This window comes from Sceloporus occidentalis, unplaced genomic scaffold, assembly GCF_023333645.1.
Source record: "Sceloporus occidentalis isolate IW3139 unplaced genomic scaffold, rSceOcc1.0.p SCAF_7, whole genome shotgun sequence".
Taxonomy (NCBI): Eukaryota; Metazoa; Chordata; class Lepidosauria; order Squamata; family Phrynosomatidae; genus Sceloporus; species Sceloporus occidentalis.
This window is the reverse complement of record NW_028316987.1, coordinates 77,897,517-77,921,015: the sequence shown is the minus strand read 5'-3', so window position 1 is coordinate 77,921,015 and position 23,499 is coordinate 77,897,517. Positions and strand designations below refer to the sequence as shown.

General features: G+C 41.3%; 1 protein-coding gene across 3 annotated transcripts in view; it reads left to right on the top strand.

The window, feature by feature from the left end:
- Positions 1-22,853, top strand: part of LOC149310001 (mitogen-activated protein kinase kinase kinase 8-like) — a 39,533-nt gene extending 16,680 nt beyond the window's left edge. For 2 of the 3 annotated variants that reach the window (XM_089531439.1, XM_089531438.1), the window contains 7 exons: positions 7,915-8,279; positions 11,631-11,795; positions 14,371-14,632; positions 15,389-15,495; positions 16,510-16,662; positions 18,228-18,474; positions 20,843-22,853. In XM_089531439.1, the coding sequence (XP_089387565.1) occupies positions 7,944-8,279; positions 11,631-11,795; positions 14,371-14,632; positions 15,389-15,495; positions 16,510-16,662; positions 18,228-18,474; positions 20,843-20,946 (1,374 nt within the window). In that variant the 5' untranslated portion in view covers positions 7,915-7,943 and the 3' untranslated portion in view covers positions 20,947-22,853. Of the gene's footprint in view, positions 1-5,678; positions 5,768-7,914; positions 8,280-11,630; positions 11,796-14,370; positions 14,633-15,388; positions 15,496-16,509; positions 16,663-18,227; positions 18,475-20,842 lie in introns of all 3 variants that reach the window. The other variant, XM_089531436.1, reaches the window with a different exon arrangement.
- Positions 22,854-23,499: the final 646 nt, after the last annotated feature.

Here is a 23,499-nt window from a genome sequence, read left to right as displayed (position 1 = left end):
TGTTGTTGTTGTCAGTTGTCTTCACGTCAGCTTTGACTCATGGTGACCTTGTGGATGAGCCACCTCCCAGACCCCCCTGTCCTTAACCTCTCTATTCAGGTCTTGCAGGCCCTTGGCCATATTGTTCCTAATTGAATCTAGCCATCTGGTGATTTGTCTTCCTCTCATTCTACTGCCCTCTACCTTCCCTAGCATCATTGTCTTTTCTAATGATTAATTTTTTTCCTCATAATGTGGCCAAAGTACGGCAGCTTCAATGTAGCAATCTTGGCTTCCAGGGAGAGTTCAGGTTTAATCTGTTCCAGGACCCATGTTTGTTTCCTTGGTCATCTGTGGTATTCTCAATACTTTTCTTCAGCACCACCTTTCAGATGAGTTTATTTTCTTCCTGTCGACATGGTGACAATGGCTTGGATGATCTTCATTTTAATGTTCAGAGTTATGTCCTTACATTTTATGATCTTGTCCAGTTCTTTTGTAGCTGACCTTCCTATTCATAGCTCCAACCCTAGTCTTCTTGTGATTTCTTGAGTGCAGCCTTGGTTCTAATTAATACCGTGTTTCCCCCAAAATAAGACACTGTCTTATATTTATTTTTCCTCAAGAAGACACACTATGGCTTATTTTCAGGGGATGTCTTATTTTTATTAAGTATGGTACTGTACAACAATCTACATTTATTCAAATATAGTTAATTCGTCTTCTTCTGGTACATTGTCATGACTCTCCAAACCCGGAATTCCATCCTGAATTTCTTGTGACTCCATTTCCTTTAGAACCATTGCCCCCAATCTTTCCGTTTCCTTTCCGCCCCCTTCTGTTCCATGCCAGGCCTATCATTATGTCTTATTTTTGCGGTATGGCTTATATTGCGCAAATGCTTAGAAATCCAGCTACGGCTTATTTTATGGATATGTCTTATTTTGGGGGAAACAGGGTATTTGAACACTAGCCAGATGTACTGGACTACAATTCTCATCAATCCCTAGGGCAACTTGGCACACTGTGTGTGTGTGATGAAAGTGTAATCCAAGACATTGGGAGGGGAGAGCCCAGTTGAGAAGGTGATTCCATTATAGTCATCAGTAATTTCATTAGTAACATGTCCTGCTGCAACTCCCACCAGCACCAGCTAAGTGGAGCCCTGGTGGCGCAGTGGTTAAATGCCTGTACTGCAGCCATTCACTTGAAACCACAAGGTTGTGAGTTCAAGACCAGCAAAAGGGCCCAAGCTCAACTCAGGCTTGCATCCTTCCGAGGTTGCTAAAATGAGTACCCAGACTGTTGGAGGCAAATTAGCTTACTTGCTAATTAGCTTACTTGCTGTTCACCGCTATGATCTTTGGAATAGCGGTATATAAATAAAACAAATTATTATTATTATTATTATTATTATTATTAACGTGGCCAATGGGAAAGGGAAGATGGCTGGTTTAAATACCAGAAATCAAAGCTAAAAGATTAGCATTTGCTGCTTGTCTTGCTATGTACGCTTGTTTTAATTTTACTGATTGTCTGTCATAAACTTGCAAAACTTTGTTAGACATGCTTATAAATATAAACAGGGGACAAAGGCAAATGTGTCAAGTATTCAGACATTAAATTCCTTTTAAAAGTTACCTTTAATCCCAGTTTTCCTCCTTTCGGTGGTTCAGTTCCTCAAGTCAGTTTACATGATTCTCACCCTCCACATCATCCCATGTAGATGTGTACACAAATCATTGATCTGTAAGCACATGCAGTTATTCACTTGAATCATTCCATGTATGTTACATTTTCCGTATGCATAAAACCTACACAAATTATTAATTTAATGGTGTATATAATTATATAGGAGTGTGAAGACACACCCAACTAAAGGTGGTGGCAGGTTTGGGTGTGCAACCCTGGTGAGATCAAACTCTTTTACCCAAAAAGGCTCAGAAGCTGAATGTAAAGTTCAAAAAAGGGGGAAGTTTAATTTAAAGAACAAAAATAAAGAATTTTCTCCTCCCCAGCTCTAAATAACTTGAAATAAAAGATACTTTACAGACTTTCAGCAATCTTCAGGGTGTCATCTTTCTGCGTCTGATCTTGGTTTGATCTCCTCTCTCAATGGAACTGGTGCAGGGTCTTTCAGCTCCTGAATTCTTTGTCTTGAAGTAGGTAACTAATTTCTGGTAACTGATTTGGCTAACTTGTTCTTGGTAACTGATTCAGCTAACGCAGGGGTCGGCAACCTGCGGACCGCATGCGGACCGCCGAGGCCTAGGGACCGGCCCCAACCCAGCCCTGCCACAGAATGCCACTGGGGCCTTTGGCCTCTGGCGCAGGCGCGCAGGGCCTCAGGCTTCCGGCGCAGGCGCGCGGGGCCTTTGTGCGCAGGGCAAGCAGCGGGCAAGGAGGAGCAAGTGGGGGCAAGGGGGAGCAAGGGGGGCAATTGTCTATAGAAGCCTCAGAAACATGCATTTATATTAACATTTTTTTAAAAATCAGATTTTTTACGTGTCCTCCATTTTTATTTAAAGTGTCCTCCATTTTAAATTTTTGTCCTACATTTGTCCCGGTTTATTTATTTATTTAATTTTAAAAAAAATTAATTAATTATTTTTTACTTCGGCTCCCCGAGTTGTCTGAGGGACAGCAACCCGGCCCCTGGGTCAAAAAGGTTGCCTACCCCTGGGCTAACGTGTAAGAAATGCCCTTTCCGGCTGCCTGGGCCTGTTTGCCACCAAAAGACAGCTCTGCCAGCTCACAGCAAAGACTGCCCCAAACTAAAAAGCCTCTAGCTAAAGCAGAGCATGCTGGGAAAGGGCAAACCAAACCTGGAAAAATGCAGGGGATCCTACAGCTCCTCCCACAACTAATACAATGAACTTTCCTACACTAAAATATTCTATGGCCTGAACCAACACGAAAGAAAATGCAGGGGGAGATTCAAATAGTCCTGGCAGGACATCACAAGGAGCCATCTGAAATTATTCAAGGGAGAAAAAGGATATTTAGGAACCCTTGACTCAACTGTATATCATTGTGGAATACAATGATTTACAGCAATTATATAAATAATAGCAACATTATCCTCTCTGGTCTTTATAGTAGAGAAACACTAGTAAGGGTGGCAGGAAGATAATCTGATACAATGGCAAAAGAGAGCAGGATTTCCTGCCAGTGTGAGCAAGCACTAGTGATCCAAAATATTGGTGGATCAACACACTATTGGATATTTCTGATTAGGAAAAACAAGGCATTGTGTACAGGTCTAGATCTAAGAGCAGATTGTTGGTTTAAATTGTCATTATTTTTGTTGCCTAATGCTAAATACACCTTTGCATTGCCATTTAAGACATGAATGTTAGCATTTTATGCAGTGGCATTACTGGTACTTAGTAATCCCTCCAAACATTTTCAGCCTTGTGTTGGCTTGTGATCTTGATGTAAGATGAACTCCTGTGATCTTGTTCTTTTTGAAACTCCATCCTTAAACTCCACAAAATCAACTGTTTGTGGAATCTCTTTGCATAATTCTAAATAAATGGAGGGGGGCTTGTATATAGAGAACCTTTACAGCAGTTTTTTTGTGGGTTTTTCAGGCTATGTGGTCATGTTCTAGCAGAGTTTCTTTCTGACGTTTCACCAGCATCTGTGGCTGGCATCTTCAGAGAATGTTCTCTGAAGATGCCAGCCACAGATGCTGGCGAAACGTCAGAAAGAAACTCTGCTAGAACATGACCACATAGCCTGAAAAACCCACAAAAAACTATCAATGCTGGCCATGAAAGCCTTCAACTTTACTTTGCAGCAATATTAACCTGTTTGCACAAAATGAACAATGAACAAGTATTTGAATTGCTGTTTGTTAAAATGCAAAGGGATATTGTGGCACTTTTGAGACTAAATGAAAAGAGAAGTTGGTAGCATGAGGTTTCATAGATTTGAGTCTGCTTCTTCAAATGCATTCTGATTTTCCAGATTAAGACAGCTATGTCTTTGAATTCTACCACCATGTTTGTTAGAATTTGTGGAAAGAATTTTATATAGCCAAGAAAACTGTATTGTGTTCAGAATGAAATGCTATAGGTGGCACAGCACCTCTAATTTTTGTATGAGTGTGCCTCCAAAAGGCCATACCAATGTAATTCCTTTATTTCATTTGATAATAGGCATTCTTTTTGTATATCAGAAAGTTCCCAGACTCTGTAGAAACTATAGATTTGTGTGTAAGGGCATTGTGACAAAAAGATCATTTTTGCACACACTGCAGCAATGATCCAGTTCAAGACCTCTTTAACTGCCCTGGCTCAGTGCTAGGGAATCCTGGGAATTTTGTTTTATTGTGGCACCAGAGCTCTCTGATAGAAAAAGCTAAATGTCTCACAAAACTACAGGTCCCATTATTCCCTAGCATTGAGCCAGAACAGTTAAAGTAGTCTCAAACTGGATTATTTCTGCAGTGTGTTTTGGACCCTTAGTGCAAGAGTTCAGTATCTGCTTCCAGAGGCAATAAGTGAATTATTCATTTATTTATTTATTAAAATGATAGTTCTTAATATTATATGTCTCCCCTATGATGCTAGGTAACACAAAAAAAGGTAGTGTCACCTGATCCTGACAATCTCAAAAAATTTCAAGGTGGGGCATATTCTATGGATTCTATTAAAAGATGAATGTTCCAAACCACTTGCTTCATTTTGAGATAATTTCATAGAAATAAAATAATCCTGGGGACAAGTGTGTTTAGCCCTGCCACCTCCCTTTTTGCTTTGACACAGTTTCAGAGCTTTGCTGGCAACTACTTGGAAATGTGTATGTGGTCCCCATTTTTTTGTTTTTTTTTGTTTTTTTGTTTGTTTGCTGGCTCATGACATAGCCCTTTAGTATCAGTTCTGGGAACCATGCTGTCCACATATCTCAAGCAAAAGAATTTGCTGGAAGCTACACAGTGATAGTAATCTTGACCCAAAATGATAGCTAGGTATGCCATTGCCACCAGGCACGTTACACTGCCTGACAGCTTCAAAGAGCTCAGGTGTCACCTGTGCAGCCTTGGGAGGAGTGAACTGGTCCCTTCCTTTCTATCTGTGTCACTGTGTCCACTTTGTCATTCTTGCCATACATAGAGATACATGTGAGCAAGCCATGTTAAGTAGGCCATATGAGCTGAGAGACGCTTGACTTTGGGTTGAAGAAAGGTAGGCTTCATCTTCATATTATTTTAAAAAGAAAGAGGGGCCCAAATATAATTTTAAACCTTTTCAAAAGTATCAGCTGTTCCTAGAAATCCAAATTGGCTAGGTAATCTCAATTTCTTCTGGCTCTGTAATTTTTCCATATGGAATCTCCCTTTTCAGTGGAATTATCTATTTTCCCCCTCTGAGTTCAGTGCTGAATGATCTTATGATAAAGATGCTGTTCTCCAGACAAGGCTGGGTTTTTTTAAATCTTGTCATTATCTCAATAGGAACAAATTGGAAATCAATCCATGCTCTGTGGAGTGGTGTTAAGTGCTTGTCTGATTTGACTTGTGCTTTTAAAATATATCATCAAAGAATAGATGTGGCACTTTAGTTGTACTCAGTAACTGTACCAGCCTGGGTTCCTTTTTACTGATGCAAGCAGTTGCCTGTGGAGAGCTCTTATGTTTTGGGGGATTTCCAGTCTATTAATTGTCTAAAATAACGCAATCCTTGTTTTTCCAGGTTTTTAAGGAGTGTGTTGTGAATAGGAAGGTTCCTTCTGATTGTGGACTGGGAAGTGCTTTTAGTTGACATGTCAGTTTTGGATTCCTGTAAGTTCTCATTTCCTCCCTCATCCCTTAGTCAAACTATGTCAAGAATCTTAAAGAAAGAAATGGAAAGAAAGAAATATAAACTAGAAACAAAGTAGAGGGGGAATTAACCAGAGGGAGAGCAATGATCACTGTACTGTTGTAGCATGTTTTGGGTAGTCTCCAGTACAGTGGAGTTTTGTAAGTTTCTTTTTTTAAAAAAATATTGCATCATATAATGCTGGAAATGCACTTAACTTTACTGACAAATTGCATAATAATATGCAAAGGGATCTTGTAGCACCTTTGAGACTAATGTCCAAAACACACTGCAGAAGTAATCCAGTTTGAGGCTGTTTTAACTGCCTGACTTAGTGGTAGGGAATTCTGGGAATTGTTTCTTGTGGCGCCAGAGCTCTCTGATGGGGAAGGCTAAATGTCTCACAAAATTACAGTTCCCAGTATTCCCTAGCATTCAGCCAGGGCAGTTAAAGTGGTATCAAACTGGATTATTTCTGCAGCATGTTTTGGACCTGTGTGAAAGCCTTTAGGGCTGAAGGGCGGGGTATAAGTACTCTAATAAATAAAATAATAAATCAAGAAGTTGTAGCATAAGCTTTCATAGGCTTGGTATAAAAAAGCTTATACTACAACTTTTTTTCATATAGTTTGCCTCAAAGGTACATGCATGCGGATACTCCAGACTATCACAGCTATGTCTAAAAACTGCATAATGGTTACTAAGCTTTATCCACTACATGGGTTCTTTGGCTATTTCAGTGAAGAAAGTGGTTAGTGATGGTTGTGATTTTTGATCGTGTATATGAACTCAATCCAGAGTGAGCTGTGGCCTTAGTTTCCAGTTGTTGTTCTCACAATGTCCCAGTAGGATGTTGATGCTTTTCAGATATCTCCTCCTAACAGAGCACTTCTATTGCTGGAACATCTTTTTTTTTTTTAAGTTCAAGCACAATACTTAGTTGCAGGGATATTGTCATTTTCCTGCCAGATGTTGCAAGCATCAATATCACCACCAGCTTGTGGAAGCTGGAATGTCAGAGTCACTTATTGGCTAGTATCTGTAATGGCCCACATGAGACATATATGCCACACAGATTGTACTGTTCTATACATAGAATCATAGAGTTGGAAGAGACCACAAGGGCTATCCAATCCAAACCCCTGCCATGGAGGAAGACACAGTCAAAGCACCCTTGACAGATGGCCATCCAACCTCTGTTTAAGACCCTCCAAAGAAGGAGATTCCACATGTTCCACTGTGGAACAGCTCTTACCACCAGGAATGTCTTCCTAATGTTCGGGTCGAATCCTCATCTTGTCTTCATCTTTTTTCTGGGAGAGTACTCCTCCTTTAGATTGCTCCTGCAAGAGGATTTGAAACAGAGAAAGTCTTAACAACAAGAATAAGCTGGGGGCAGAGCTGGGAAGAGTGCATCAGCCAATAGCAGCTGGTAGCTTCCTTTTTAAAGTGATAGTGAAAGCACTATCTGAAAAATAGATACTGGAATTCTGGAAACTGGAGTTACAAAAAAGGAAAATTTTCCAAATTTTGGGCTGGGATACCAAGCCAATTTCAACCAATGCATGAAGGAGGTAGCCTGGAACATTAACACCAGGTGTTTCCATGGATTTTTTTTTTAAAACCTCTGGGGTCTTGAGCAGCAGTAAACCTCCAAAGCCAGGCCATAGATTCTTCTTCAATACAGTGGCCTCCAGCCATTTTTTCAATCACTGTTGGAAAGTGTGAGTGAGGAGAAATGTGAGAGCCCCCTCAAAGTAACTAGTTCTCCTTTTGTAGAGACAGCAAGAAGGCTGAAGGACAAACTCTGAACATAGAGCTTGGAACGGTTACATTTTTGTGACAACAACTCCCAGCATCTCTTAGTCAGCCATCCCAGCAAATGGAGGGCCCACTGTATATTGACTGTGGCTTTATGCTGATACAATTGAGGGCAGTATAATTGTGACTTTATACTGATATAATTGAGCCCATGTATGTGTAGATGGCACAATATTACACCCTGCCCTACTTTACCACACAGATTTTTCAGATAAGTGTGCTCATAGAAAATATTCTTGTTGAAATCTCTTCCTTCTTCTCTTTAAATAACTGGGAAATATTATTCTCCTTTTCTTGTTGTTTATAGGTAGAGTAAGAGGAAGCAGAGAGGCAGTAATGGAGTATATGAGCACTGACAGTGACAATAAAGAGGAGATTGATTTGTTGTTAACAGACCTAAATATGTCTGAGGTGATCAACATCATGGAGAACCTTTATCCAAATGGAGACCTGAGCGTTTATGATGACAGCATTTTGACTCTATGTCCGGAGAAGAACAGAAATGAGGAACGGGCAGAGTCTGTGCTGTTCAGCAGACAGGAAGTTTCATTGTTATCATCTGTCAAATATGGGACTGTAGAAGACTTGCTTGCTTTTGCAAATCAGGTGTCCAACACTGCAAAGCAGATTTGCCATCACAGAAGACAAGAGTCAGGGATCATATTGAATATGGTAGGTTGTTTTCTTCAGAATGCTAGTTGTTGTCCTGAATGAACTTATTTGAATTTCCTCCTTATTAAAGGCCGTTGGGTTACTAACAACTTGAATTAAATGTGGAGTCTCCAAGAGCTAGGTATCTCTGCAATTGTGCTGTAGACTTAATTTACAGGTTAGATTATATGTTTTTCTTAGTCCATCCTATCATATGAAGTGGAGTGATAGACTGCCTATCATCCACACCTGGATCTTCACCTGGGTCCAGAATGTTCAAATAAAGCCTACATGCTTACCACCCAATATGTGTAGGCTTAAACTGTAGCTCAGGAAGATGCCTCATACCAAATCAGACCATTGCTCCAAGCTCAGTATGGTCCATATTGAGAGAATAGGAGTCTTTCAGTATCATACCCAAAGATGCTAGGGACTGAATTTGGGACTTTCTGCATACAAATCATGTGATCTGCCATTGAACTGAAGTTCTTCCCAAAACTTTGTTCATTTCTAGATTTTACTGAGAAAACAGACTAAACAGCTTTGGTGTTACATTGTACTCTGTTGCATTCACTTGAAACATCAAGCCAAATCATGGTTTATGATAGCTGTGCTTTAGTACTCTGAACACAGTCCGAGCTCCCAGACACCATGGAATACATGCTTTAGAGCTGCTTGAGTCCTTCCCATTCCATATCTTTTCAAGATTCCTTGTCACTTAGTGCATTCAGTATTGAACTTTTGTCAATTGAGACATCACATCAAATCTCATTCAGTGCAGACCATAGTTTGCAAATCCATTTAAAACCATGTTTTCCTGATTTTAGGGGCCACCAATTGTCAATTTAGTCATTACAGCAAACCATTATTAAATATTCCTAAACAGTAGTTGATGTGATGGTTTGAGCTGAGCCAGAGTGGGTAACCCCCCCTCCCTTTCTGTTTTGTTGACAACACTGAACGTCACTAGGACAGTCTTCAAGCAGTCAGGTGTTTCTTTGCTTCTCTAGGTTACATCTGATGTAACATATTCAGTTCCTGATGTCCCTTCATTCCCTGTGCCCATCAAATGGGTCTGTCACTCTACCTGGCATTATCTAAACTAAGGGGCAATTCACATATAATTATTTTACTAAGGCACACGCCTAAGGTATTAAGTGTACACCTACAGTAAGAAAGTGCTCATCAGCGAGCCAGGATTGTCTGACGCCTAAAGTAAACATGATAGGAAGAGGCCACATTGTGGGTCCCACTGACCTATATCAACACTACAAGAACATAGGAAGCTGGCTCAGACCAGTTTAGGGCCATCTAGCTCATTGGTGTCAACACTGACTGGCAGGAGCATTCCAGGGTGCTAGGCAGGATTTTTTCCTAGCCCTAGGAGGAAATGTGGGGGATTGAGTCTGGGACCCTCTGTGTGAAAAGCATGTGCTCCGCCATTGATCTGTGTCTCCTAATCATTAGTTGGCAGGAAAAGCATGATGTGACATCACTGCCCTCCCATGTCCCCTTCTCTGGTCTGATAGAGTGATTGAGAGGATATGAATAAGGAGCTGCAAAGCAGAGATGGAAATTGTATAGTCTGCAGTATGACCCTCAGGATGTTCCTGGAATCCCCTTCCCATTGCCAAAAAGAAATTCTATTGAGAAATGGTCATGTGTACTCCCAAAGGCACTGAGAAAAATAGTTGGCTTTCCTAAAGGCCATTTTGAATTCCAAGACCTGTTTTATTAGAGAATTATCCTTTTTCTCAAGACCAAAAGTGCAATCAACCAAAGTCTGGGTGTGTTTATGAAAATGGGATTGCCCCTCCCTCTCCAATTCTGTCCAACCTACCTGTTTTTCTCTCCCAATACTTTCTCAGTAGAAAAATGTGAGTTGGTGGTACAGCTAGAAGTTGGGAAAGTTGCACTTTTAGTTATAACTGGATATTATGTCTGGGAGCTATAGTCCAAAGCAGTAACATAAAGTTTGATGTGGTATAATAATAGATCTGAATTTCCATTGAGAAGTGTACAAGAAATTAAAAAACAGAAAATGTGGTTGACTAATGTTATGGATTTACATCCATCCACTCAGTCTGCATGTACTTGTGTATGAATAAAACAGTAACTTTGAAGGGGGGGGGGGGAGCTTGTATTTTAAGATGATTCTTGTATTCATAGCAGTTGCCAATTTTCAGAGAAATATTTCCTCCTGGATGTAAGACAAGTGGGATTGTCCCTTTTAAGAAGGAACTGCACCTTGCAGTTTTTTATAGCTACTTGTGCTGAGTGGGTATTGTGCCTTCCATTTGCAGAGGGGCTTTTGATTGAGACTTTATATCTCTATTCTTATCTGCCCAGTTTATTTTAGAAAATCTTCCCCTTTACACATGCACCCTGCTCCCCCATACAATCTCCGATTGCGGGAAGTGCTGAAAATGTTTGCTTACTTTGTAAGTCCAGACCCGCAACTTTGCGAATTGATCAGCTGGCAGATTCCAGGAATGAACAAACAAACGTCAGGTAGACTGATTACGCAAAGCTTGCTTATTATTCCATTAGCCAAGCTGCTGTTGCCAGACAATCAAGTGCAGCTTAATACTTTATGGAAGGCTAATCATGGCCTGGAATGGTAACTATTTCCAGGATGCATTGAATGCTTCACGTACTGTTCTCCTTTGATCATTCTACATAAAGAGTGTTCCTTCTCTTGTGAAGCCTATTTGTTCTGTAGAAGAAGAGAACTTAGGCAATGTTATGGTGTCTCAAGGAAAGTCCCACAGCACATAGTACAGGTTAATGGCAAGCTACAAATCTGAGAGCAATAATCCAAAAAAGTAACTTTTCCAACGCTTGGAAAAGGCTTAAGGCTCAATATCAGAAAACATGCATTGAATGCAGAAGTTTCAGATTCAATCCCAGGCAACCCCTATTCCACTGAAAATACTTGGGGAAGGGGTAGGAAAGCTCTGTGAGGCCTTGGAAAGCCACTGCAAGAACAGATTTCATTTGAGTAGGCAGCTGGTAATAGCTGCATGTTTGGACAGAGCTTAGAAAAGTTACTTATTATAATTGCAACTTGCAAAACCAACCAGCCCACATGACCATGGATCATGCTGACTTGGGGATTCTGGGAGTTATAGCACAAAATATAATTCATCCAAACTATAGGTTTTGTCTAAAGCTTCCATAAAGACAACATAGCCAGTGGTCAGGGATTATGGGAATTCTAGGCCAAAACATCAGAAGGGCACCAAGTTACTTTCCTGCATGTTCATTTCCATATGTTTTGTTGACAGATCTGTTGCTGCCTTAAATGGAAATTGTTCATTAAAAATGATCCTGCTTTAACATTCTCACGTCTTATTATTTTTTTAAAATTAGATCAATCCCAAAAATGGGCGCTATCAGATTGATTCGGATGTACTCCTGTTTCCCTGGAAGTTAACCTACAGGAATATTGGGACTGACTTTATTCCACGGGGAGCTTTTGGAAAAGTCTACTTGGCACAAGACACAGAAACCAAAAAACGAATGGCTTGCAAGCTGGTATGCCTCTAACATTTATTTTCCACATTATCTGTTATATCTTGGGCCCATAACACAGGACATTGGATTTCTCTTTGTTCTTTCCCTCCCTCCCTATGTGCATCAAAGGGGAGGCATTAAGAGAATACAAAGAGTACTTTTGATCAAGAGGTTCATACAGTGGTCCTGATGAAGCTAAGCAGGTCTGGTACTGCTTAGTGTCTGGAAGGGAGACCATTTGGGAATCCCAGGCATATCAACTTGATGTCTGTAGAGAAAACAGTGGAGCCACTGCTTGCATGGATTTCTGTCCATACTCTGGCATTTGAAGGACCTGTGGATGTAAAACCATTATATGCATGTGTGATGGATTGTCAGTTGATGACTGTATAAAGTGAGTGCTCCAAGCCAAATCCTAATAGTTAATAAACATGTTTTGTTGCAGAAAAAGAAAAAAGTGTGTATGTGTGTACATGCACAAAAGAAGTTAGAAATAAATGTATGCAATGCATAATCTGGTGTACCAATAAAAGTGTAAATCAGTGTGACAATGCATGATCCATAGGCTCAGATGCCCACATGTGGACCTCTGGGCAGTGCTTCTCTGTTCTGCTGGCAAGAACAGTCTAACTCAAAAACAGTCTAACTCAATTCAGAATTTGCACCAAACAATGGCTTGTGTTAAACATCACTTAGAAACCCAAGCTAAGGTTGTGCTTCTAAACAATCTGGGACACCATGTTTTTCTTTTCTTTTCCATTTCTTTCATCCATTGTCCTATTTCTATTGTCCATTAGCCTTTAGAGGCAAAGAGACAACTGCAACCAGTGGTGACAGATGGTTTCTGTGTAAGGAAGGAATGCTGAACTTAGTTGGGGGGAAGGTGCTCAACACTTGGGCTAACTCCCTTACAGTTTAGACTAAAGACTGGAACAGGTACATCATCCCACTGACAGCCACAAATAGATTTCAGTTTTTAGCCTGAATTGTAGGGGAGTTCAAGGGGCCAAACATTCCACCCTACACTACGTTCAGTATTACTGTAGACAACACAACAAATTATATTGATCACAAATTGTGGACTTCAAATCCACTTCAGGCCATGGCTTTATGATTCTGATTTGCTGGGTTGGATTCCGGTCATATTTTATGAAGCTGGATATCATGCTTTCTTTCCTATAATTTGGCATGGTGTCCGAACTCAGCCTTTTAAGCATAGTGGGAAAGTATGATTAACCTCTGAAACTTCCACCATAAGAAAGAACCAGAGACCTTGGTGTGTGTTGGGTTTTGCATTGAGCTCACTACATGTAGAGAACTTCAGGCAGTGTGTTAAAAGTCCCAAAAAGTTATCACCAGTGTTTTGAGAATAATTGACTCATTAGCCAGTATGTATGGGAGGCAGAGAGGCCTTATTTTGGAAATCTTTAAAGCCTAGAAAATTATGTATGTTTGCAAAGAAGGGAAGTCTTGTAGGTTACATGGCTCCATGTTTTAAACTAGAAATATACCAGTGCATTTAAAAAAAACAAAAAACTTTCATGCCATTTGCATGATTTACTCAAATGTAGCCACAAAATAACTGCTTGACTAAGTATTCCATCATCATCTAACATGTTTGATGAACAGTCTCAGTTTTCCTTTCTAATATCATGGCGGTGGTGGCGAATGCTTTAGCTGGTGGCTCTCAGGTCAGTGCAACAGTGAATCAACTCCGGATATTAATGTGAATTTCAAATGAGCTATCTGCAGTGTTGAACTTTGCCTACCAAATAGGATCGACACCTTAGATAGTTTCTTTAAAGTTTAGACTAAACCAGGAATGGATTTATTCTCCCACTGACATCAGAGCCACTAGCCACCACTATATGCAATGTGACTGACAAAAATCCCTCTTTCTCCCCTCAGCAAAGAAAGCTGAAGCAGGTGTTTAGGTAATGGACACAATCAGACACATAGTTTACAAAAATAACTTTTTGCACTGCAACTCACAGAAACCATAGCCAAGATGGCCACTTGACCTATAATCCCTCAAAATTATTGTGTCCAAGCTTTGATCAAGCCATCTGTCCATCCAGCACCCAAACAAGCCATAGCTTTTTCCTTGGGCTCTCCAGTGGCCTTCGGATTCGGGTGGATGAGTGGAGGTGCTCATAGCAATTTATTCCCAATTCAAGTAACTGTCTTCCTCTGTCTATGCTACATTGGCAGCTTCTTGCCCCCTTTCCTTTCTGCAGTATTCCCCAAAATTTGTGAGCCTTTTTATCTGCTTTGCCTGCCTTACCTTAAGGGTAAAAGCCACGTAACTCTCCAAATATTGTTAGAGTGAAATTCCCACCATTGTTTACCGCTGGCTATGCTGGATAGGGCTGCTGGGATTTGCAGTTCTACAGCATCTGGAAGGCTACATGATTCCTACTCTTGTCTTATTTGTAGTTCCCTTCCCTTATCTTTGGGCTTTCTACTCAAGAGCGTTATTTGGAGTGGGGATTAACACCTCATCAGTGCAGATTCAACCTGAGGGCCTTATGTGAAGATATGTCATAATCCTTGTTCTGCTGATGTCCCTTAATCTGCCTGTGTTTTGGCACCTTAGGTCCCAGTGGAACAGTTTAAGCCATCAGACGTTGAAATCCAGGCCTGCTTCCGTCACGAGAATATTGCTGAACTTTATGGAGCCATCTTGTGGGATGAGACGATCCATCTCTTCATGGAGGCAGGAGAAGGAGGCTCTGTCCTGGAGAAAGTGGAAAGCTGTGGACCTATGAGAGAATTTGAGATCATCTCGGTGACAAAGCATATCCTCAAAGGGCTGGAGTTTCTTCACTCAAAAAGAGTTATACATCAGGATATAAAACGTAAGGCTTTTGAAGTGCTGTTTCATTCCTTATTTCAGTAACATGCTTAGTGTTAAAAGTCTTCCATGTGGCCTCTCCCTATCCTTCAGATATGTTGGATTACAACTGCCATCTTCCCCAGATAGCATGGAATTATGGTCCAGCATATCTGGAGGGCACCATGTTAGAGAAGGCTTTTACATCTTGTCTTTATATTATATGTTAGCTGCTAATAAAAACCATCACATTTTTTTTTCAGTACAGAGTTTTTATGGACTACAGCCCACTTCATCCAATGCATGGATTTGCCTGAGTTGGAGATTATCTGGGCTCTAGTCCACAAAAGCTTGTGCCAAATAAAACTTGTTAGCCTTTAAGGTGCTGCAAGAAATTTTGTTTATTTAAATAACTCAGATGTAAGTTCCAGGAAGCACAATGAGTGAGTGAGGTTTGGAGGAATCTCTAGACTTCCAGATGTTGCTGGACTGCAATTCCCATGCTGGCTGGGGTATTCTGGAATTTGTAGTCCAAAAAGTCACTTTTTAAAGTTCTTCCCCCAGAACTTGGCAGGCACCTGCCCACCAACTCACATGATTGCTAAGCAAAAAAGGGGAAATTCCCAAAGAGGAGGTTTTATTTACCTGGGTGGAATGTCCGTGGCTGCCTTCCATACCCCCCCCCCCCCCTTTGCCACAGTGTGTTTGCTGTGTTAAGGTGAAATGTTGAGGCTTTCTTCTCCACAGTCTAAAGCTGTCTTTCATAACCCTTTGTTTATAGCAAGCAACATTGTTTTCATGTCAACTAAAGCAGTTCTGGTAGACTTCGGCCTGAGTGTTCAAATGACAGAAGATATATACTATCCCAAGGAACTCAGAGGAACAGAGGTAAGAGAGCCTGGATGTGCAAAGACAACCCAGTTGCTCTTTCATTTGTGCCATTATCATTATATATCAGAGGTGGGCAAGACTTGGGCATTCCAGGAGGCTCATGAGTATGCAACTATTTTTTTTTCAGTCCCCAGACATCTAGTGCGCCCTTCCCTTTGGGGGATCCTGCTGCCACCACAAAGATACCCTTTCCCTGGGGCAAAAAGGAGCGGTTCTCTGCTGCTCCTTTTTGCGCCAGGAAAAGGCCGGGTTGAGGGCATGGCATGCGGTTGCCACAATCCCAACCCAGCGAGCAAAGGGGCAGGCAAAAGCTGCTCCTTCAGGGTGGTCTGTTTTTCCTCTTTGTCTTTCCTTACTCTTTGGGTGCTCCTCCATCACATGGTTTGATGTAGGTCACCAAGTCTGACTTGAAAGCAAACTGTGGTTTAGGGGTGGGGCCCTGGTGCTGTGGGATGCCAGCTTCTATCATCCCCAGCCAGCATGGCCAGTAGTTGTGTGTGATGGGATCAGCTAATCCTACTTTGTAGGATATGTAGCCATTCCTCAAGTGCAAGCTGTAATAAATGAACCTACAACCTAGGCACCTCTTGATAAGTCATTTCAGTCTGCAGTGGGATAGCCAACCTGGCACCATCCAGGTCGTCCTGCAGCTCCCATAATCCTTGACAGTGCTGCTTGTTGCTTAAAAGAGTTAGTGTCTAAAATGTCTAGATAAGCACCAGACTGTTTATCCCTACCAAACTGAATGCATCTAACATACATAATTTCCTCTTCACCAGATGTAAGTAGCCTGTATGACCATGACTAGTTAGCCTGTATGATTTCTGATTTTGCATCACCTCATCAAGACATAAGAGAGCTTATATTTACCAGCTCTTTTCTGCCCCGCCTCTGGTCTCTGTCTGTCTCATTGAGGCTTTGCAAAGCTGGAAGTTCTGAGAATAGCTCCCTCAGGAATCACTTGCTCATAGAATGGTCAAGGTCAAATTTTCTTCTCGATTCTTTTGGCAGATTTACATGAGCCCAGAAGTAATACTCTGCCGTGGACACACTACCAAAGCTGATATCTACAGCCTGGGAACAACCATCATCCACATGCAGACTGGCATCCCGCCATGGGTGAATCGATATCCTCGTGCAGCATACCCCTCCTACCTTTATATAGTAAGTATGAACTTGGGTTGGTTGGCCAATGGTGCTGCAGAGGCTGAACTGCCAAGGAACAGCCTTTAGAGCAGTTTGTTTATTAATTAATTAATTAAAATTCTCTTCTCAAAGGTGCATCGATACCTTTCTTCCTCCGCATAGCAGGAAATTGGCTCCTGTACCTCTGCTCTAACCACTACACTACATTGTGACTCATACAGTTTTGCCCATTTAGGCATTTGGGTCTCCTAGGGGCATCTAGTTGAACCCATTTTGAAAAAGAATGCTGAATTAACAGAGGAAACTATTATGCCAGGTCATGCCATTGGTTCATGTAAGCGAGTATTATCTACTCTGACTGGCAGCAGCTGCCCAGGCTCTCAGACGAAGTTCTTTCCTATCATCAGTTGCTGATTCCAAGACTTGAATTTTCCAAGGTCTAAGAGACAGTAGGCAAACCCATGATTGTTTGGATTTGTCAGACCTTTCTTGATTTTTTGAAGACCACATGTGAGTGACAACAGGGATAGTTTGCTGTAGATATAGAACCAGGTCTCACAATTATTATTTTTTAATTAAAAGAAACTGTAGCGGGACTCCATGTGGAGGATTTGTTCCAGTGTGGGGTGCCAGGATCATTCATTTGTGATTCCCCAACTGCATTCTGAATTGGTATAGACCAAGCACAGATTTAGCCATGAGGTGAGAGCAAAGTGCTGCACCTGCAGGTCTAAGAAGGAAGCTAGAATGTTGCTGAACTCCCACTATGCCTTTTTCATTCCCATTTTGGTAAACCATTGCAGAGTTGTGGAAGTATGAATAAGAGGAACAATTATGCTTCTTTATCTTTGATCTGAGTGGGAGGGAAATGGAGAATGCAAGCCACAAAGTTCACAGACATGCTGGAAGAGGAACTCTGATGTAATGAGCTCAAATATCTATGCTCTCCCAGGATCTTAGGATTTGAAAATCAGAGCTAGAAGCATAATCTGTACTTCTACAGTTTTGAGAACAGCAAGACGATGAGCTAAAGCACAAATAGAGGATTTTCTTCCAGAACAAAGCAAAGTCCTGTGCAGACTTTTTCTTCCTCAAACCAGACTGAAAATCTACATTGTGAAACTCAACTGTAACACAGTTTTGGGTGTGTGTAGAGGCTGTACCACATTGTCAATACTCAAAACAAAATCCTTGCAGAAATAAACTCACATTTATTTCTTGCTCACTCACATCCCCATTGTTCCCTTTTCACCTCCAAAACTAGGTCACCCTCTTACAGTTACATGTTTGTTTCTCCAAAATTATGGATTTAGTTTTGCAGACCTTTGGGTGAACTTGATGTTGGTTTTTCTGGTTTGCTGTTTTAGTGGGCTAGTTTTCCCGTGCGTCTACAGTGCAGCAACAGGATGGCAACCCTCCAAACAATGAGTCAGGTAGAGGAAATTCCTTGGGCGGTAACATTGTAATACACACACACACACACACACACACACACACACACACACACGGGGCAGCTCTCAAAACTGTTCTCCCTTTTGCTGATGTTATGTTAAAAGCTGCTTCTCTTTTGATCCTTTTGGTAGATCCATAAGCAAGCTCCACCGCTAGAGGACATCTCAGAAGACTGCAGCCCTAGCATGAGACGGTTTCTGGAAGCTGCCCTTGAAAGAAACCCAAACCAGAGACCCTCTGCTACAGAACTCCTCAAACATGAGGCCTTGCACCCACCGAGAGAAGAGCAGCCACGGTGTCAGAGCCTGGATTCAGCTCTCTTTGAAAGGAAGCGGTTGCTGGCAAGGCAGGAGCTTGAGCTTCCTGAGAACATTGATGGTACTACATTTACTCTCCTACCTCTGACTCAAGGGTGGGGAACTTGTGGCTTGTCTGATGCTATGGGTTTCAGCTCCCAGAAGCCCCAGCCTGTATAATAGGTAGTAAGGAATGATGGAGCAGGAGTCTAATAACATCTGGGTAGACCAAAGCTTTTTCCACCCTCCTGTAATCAATAAAGATGAAGCTACAGAGCCTTCCTGCAAAAGAATGCCAGGCAGAATTTTATCAGGGTTGAGGTCACATTTGAAGTTCTTAGCAGAAATCCCATTGGCCTCCCTAGAGAATCAGACTTTAGCTTACATTCTGTAATTCCTGTGAAATCAATTCCATGGTAAATTCACATCATCATTATCCAGGAAGTGTTGGAACTTCCAGAGTTGTGAAGTAATTTTTCTCCAATGCCTGAAATATCATATCTCTGTCCCCAGCCTAAAATACACTTTGCAGGAAGACAACAGGAACCCAAAGTTAAAACAAAACTGGTTTTTGAATGCATTGTTTGGAATGAATTACTTAATTTCAGCTCACACTCACATAAGATCAAGCTATAGACTAAATTGCATTCAGGCTTCACACACATAGTGGTTGGAAAATTTGCTAATATTTTTTTCACTGTCCAGGGATTTCATCTTTAAGGCGGGTTACAGACGGGCAGGGGAAGATGTCTTGGAGGTGTATTCTGCTGAATACGGAGCCTCCAGACCGCCCGCGTGGCTCAGGTGTATGGGGCTTCCACATGGGGGGCAGTGAAGACGCCTCACCTGGGGCCGTTTCTGACCCGCAGTTTCCATACCGCCGCCTCGAAGGACGCTGCAAAGAGAGAGGCAGCTTCCGCACGGGCGGCCAAAAACGGGGCTTTTTTTTTCTTTTGCCGGCTGGCGGATGCGCAGCTGCGGCGCTCAGCACCAGCGGCAGAAAGCCTATGTGCACATTTAAAGCACCCAGGCCTCTTTAAACTTTTTCCCTCGCCCTGCCCAAGAACAATGGTGGTCTCCTGCCAGCTGGTGATCAGCTGGTGTTGGCATCCTTGTCCGCTTGCACGTTGGTAGTGTCACCAGCATCATGGATGCCTCCTCTCCTTTGGTCCCCACGCTCTTGCTGAATCTGCAATGCCCAGCCACAGCTGTCGCCGCTGCCACCGCTGTCCCCCTGCCATCCGCCATCACCTCCCTTGTACATATGTAAATATTTAAAGTTTTAGGGTTTTTTTATTGTTAGGTGAAAATGGCACAGGAATGTGTGTAGGGGTTCACTTTAAATTCCAAACTTTCCCCAATTCTAGCAGCGCATGCGTACATGTTGCTCTAGGGTTAGGGTTAGGGTTAGGGTTAGGGTTAGGGTTAGGGTTAGGAGCATTAAAATAGAGTGCAGCTGTGCTGCAGCTTCCACATCTGCATGGCATCTGACGCTCTAATTAGAGCCTCGGTGCAAACTGCGCATGTTCCAGGACCCCAACTCATTATGTGATGCAGCTGACTCGGAGCTTTTAAATGGGCAACTTAAATTAGCGGCGTAACAATTCTGGCGTACCGGTGCAGCAGCTTATAGACGGAGCTGCGCAGCTGCGCAGTATATAGAAAAGAAGCGGGGAAAAGCAGCACCTTTTTAATGCCGCTTCTTCCCGCTTGGGGCGTGTGGGCGGCGTGTTCATGGCGGCATTCAGGTAAGGGCCGTCTGAAGGCTATACCTTCATGACGTCATGAACACACCCCTTTTTGCCCGTCTGTATCCCGCCTAAATCAAGTTACTACAGTCTGGTAAAATCTTGTGTAGTGTGCAGTCCACTGCATGTTGGTGTGGAAGTAAGTATGCTAGGAAATAAATTTCAAATAAATACTGGGGACTTTCTTCCCAGTAATTTAGGATTGCAGCCAACATTATTTGTAGGTTAGTAGTCACTAGTGGACTATAGCTAGTGGATCACTTCACTCCCTAGTCCAGTCTTTGGCCCTTCACGAGTGGTTTTAGCTTTCCACTTCCCATTAGATCCACCCAGCATGGCCAATAAGGGATCATAGGAGTTCTAGTCCAAAATATCCAGAGGACCAAAAGTTCCTCACCTGTGTTTTATTATATCCTTTCCAAGGTGTGGGCCCCCAGAACTATACACAGCAGTGTAGGGTTCACTATTGTCGCCACTTGTCACAATTCACCTCCTTTGATCAAACTTGACTTGTTTTGCAGCAAAGGTTGGTTACTACCTGATGATGGTGATGATGATAATGATGATAACTCAGAAGAAGCACATTTAGTCAATATAAGTGGGAACAGAACAAAATCAGTACTAGTCACCTCTTATAAAAAGGGGCTAAAATATAATATTCTGATCTTCTTTTTTATGTTTTAAAACCATCTTCCTTCTTAGATTCCTCAAGCCTTGGGATTACTGAAGAATCAGAACTGCTAAAGAGACAACGATCACTGTACATTGACCTTGGAGCACTGGCTGGCTATTTTAACATAGTCTGAGGACTGATGCTACAAGATTATGAAAAGATCTGTCATGCTGGATGGAAGGAGATAACTTACCTCAGTTTATTTGAAGAAAAAGAAGAGTGCAATACTTTTTATCACTTGAAGAATTTTATAAAGTAAAATCTTTTTGAAACGCTAACAAAACAACAAGAGAATGTTCTTGTTCTAGGTAAAATGTTGATTTTGGCATATGATATGTGACTCATGTTCAGTCCGTATTGAGTGTGTATGTGGAATATGACAGTGGAACACTCTCCCTTGGAGGGTGATGAAGTCTCCTTCTTTGGAGGTTTTTAATCAGAGGCTGGATGGCCATTTGTCAGGGGTGCTTTGATTGTGTGTTCCTGCATGGAACCAGCATATGCATTAAAAAAATGAAAGACATGATTAGGGATCCAAATTGTTAAGTTCAACTGTAGTGGAAGCTCCTAGTTAGAACACCTTGCACTCTTCTAATTATCAGTGATTAGAGTCTACATAGGATCAAGGAGCTGTTTCTAAACCAGTAGTAATGTGGCTATTACTAATAGTGCTTTCTGGCAGAGTCTTCCATTTTGAAAATCTTTGGCTTATATCATTAGGTTGACTTCCCTAGGAAAGCCTGAAGCTTGGTGAGTTGGGTGAAACCTTTTTCTGTCGTTTCTCATTCCATGCGTTTTTGCTTGGACCAAAGGCAGTTTGGTGACCCACTAATGCACATAGCATGAGCATCTCTGTTCCTCCACACCCAGCCGCCCACTTGTTTTGCTGATAGCTTGTTTTGGCTTCAGGTGAGGCAACTCCTCAGCCCTCTCTTTCCTTGCATTCCTCGCCATACATCTCAGACTTGTTTTCATGCTGCTCCTTCTGTCTCCCTTCTAGGCAAAGAACTAGTCAGCTTTGGTCTATGAGAAAAGCTTGGGGAAATTACTTTGAGGGACTGTAAGTTCCAGAAGTCACTCTTGGTACCAGCTGGGAGATTCTAGAAATTGCAATTCATAACATTGATACTTCCAAGTTCTGCTTATGTCCTTGGGCAAATCCTTAGGAGTTCAGTGAGCTCAGGTTTTGGTGTTTTTTTCTTTGATCCAAGACTATGATGGTGTTTTGATTATCCAGGTATATAAGTGAAAAGCATTGCTGATTAATAGCTATGAAGCTTCTATAACATATAAACATTCTCTTAAAGCTATTCATCAGCTTGTTGATTCTAGTGGTGCTTGGGCAGATTTTTAGAATTAGAAATCAATATCAAAACAGTAACAAAAAAGTTGTAACTATACATATACATGTATAGTTGCTGTTTAGAAGGCATGTGAATTAGCTTATTTGCATTTTGATGGAGTCAACTGTATTCTGTACTTTTCCAAATGTTCTCTTGCATGTGGGTATGGATGGGAGCTGTAAGAGGGCATGGAATGCTGGCTTCCTAGCAAAGAAAGCAACAACTGTAAGCATGAGCCATTTGAAATATAAGGTTGGCAGCAGAATACAATAGAGTCTAGGTGGAAACATGCAATTTCTGAAGGTTGGATTAATTTATGGCTGCGGGTTACATGTTTCTTAAGACAAACATGTGTTTGAATGTCATGAATTATAGATTTTTGTAAATGTTCCTATGGAAAAAGAATTCCTTTGGTCTTGAAGATGTTGAGTATGTTTAAAACATGATGTTTTAGATGGCAGAAAACTGTTTCAAGAACATAGTTTGGTACATCCCATGGGATGAATATGTAAACTTTTATAAAATGGGTCAATACTCTGTTATGCATTTTTATTTCATTTATAAAGTAGCATACTGTGTATGTTGTAAATAGAATTATTGACAAAAAGCATTATCTCCGTTTTAAAGTTTATATTTAAGGATCTTTGTATATACAGTTTATTTGTATTAATTTCTTCCAGCCCTGTTTCTGATAAGAATGGATCAACTATTTAAAGGAATAAATCCAGGTGTTTGTCTGCATGTTGCATGTATGTTTTCATTTATATGTGTGTACTACTCCCTTACCACACCACACAGAATCCTTAGTAATGTTTTTGGTACTAATGTTACTCATAAATTGTAATTCCTGTACATATCACTCAATGTAATGGCAATAGTTGTGACACAAACAGCACATTTATATTATACACACAACCTAAATGTATTCACATGTACATCGCTTCATGTGGTTAAAATGAAAATTTGATAAGATGTGATGTTTTTAAAGAATTTTTTTAAAAAAATATTTTTTAAAAAATAATTTTAAAAATTTAAATTTAATTTTTAAAAAACCTGGAGCCTCTCCTTTGTCATCCTACTAAGCCTCACCTCACTCACCCCATCACTTCCAGCATTTTAAAGGTCACAGGCAAATACCAAGAGAGAGATGTTTGGGGAACAGTAATGTCACACACCCCTTTAGGGTGTCACCTTATGTGGCCTATACACCCTTATTGACACCCCTGCTCTGAACATCAGTTGCTTGAAAACAACTGGGTAAGTTGTTACCCTCATGTCCTACTAGTGAGCTTTTATGGCTGGCCACAGTGAGAGTCACTAAAGAGTAGAAACGGTAGCTGACC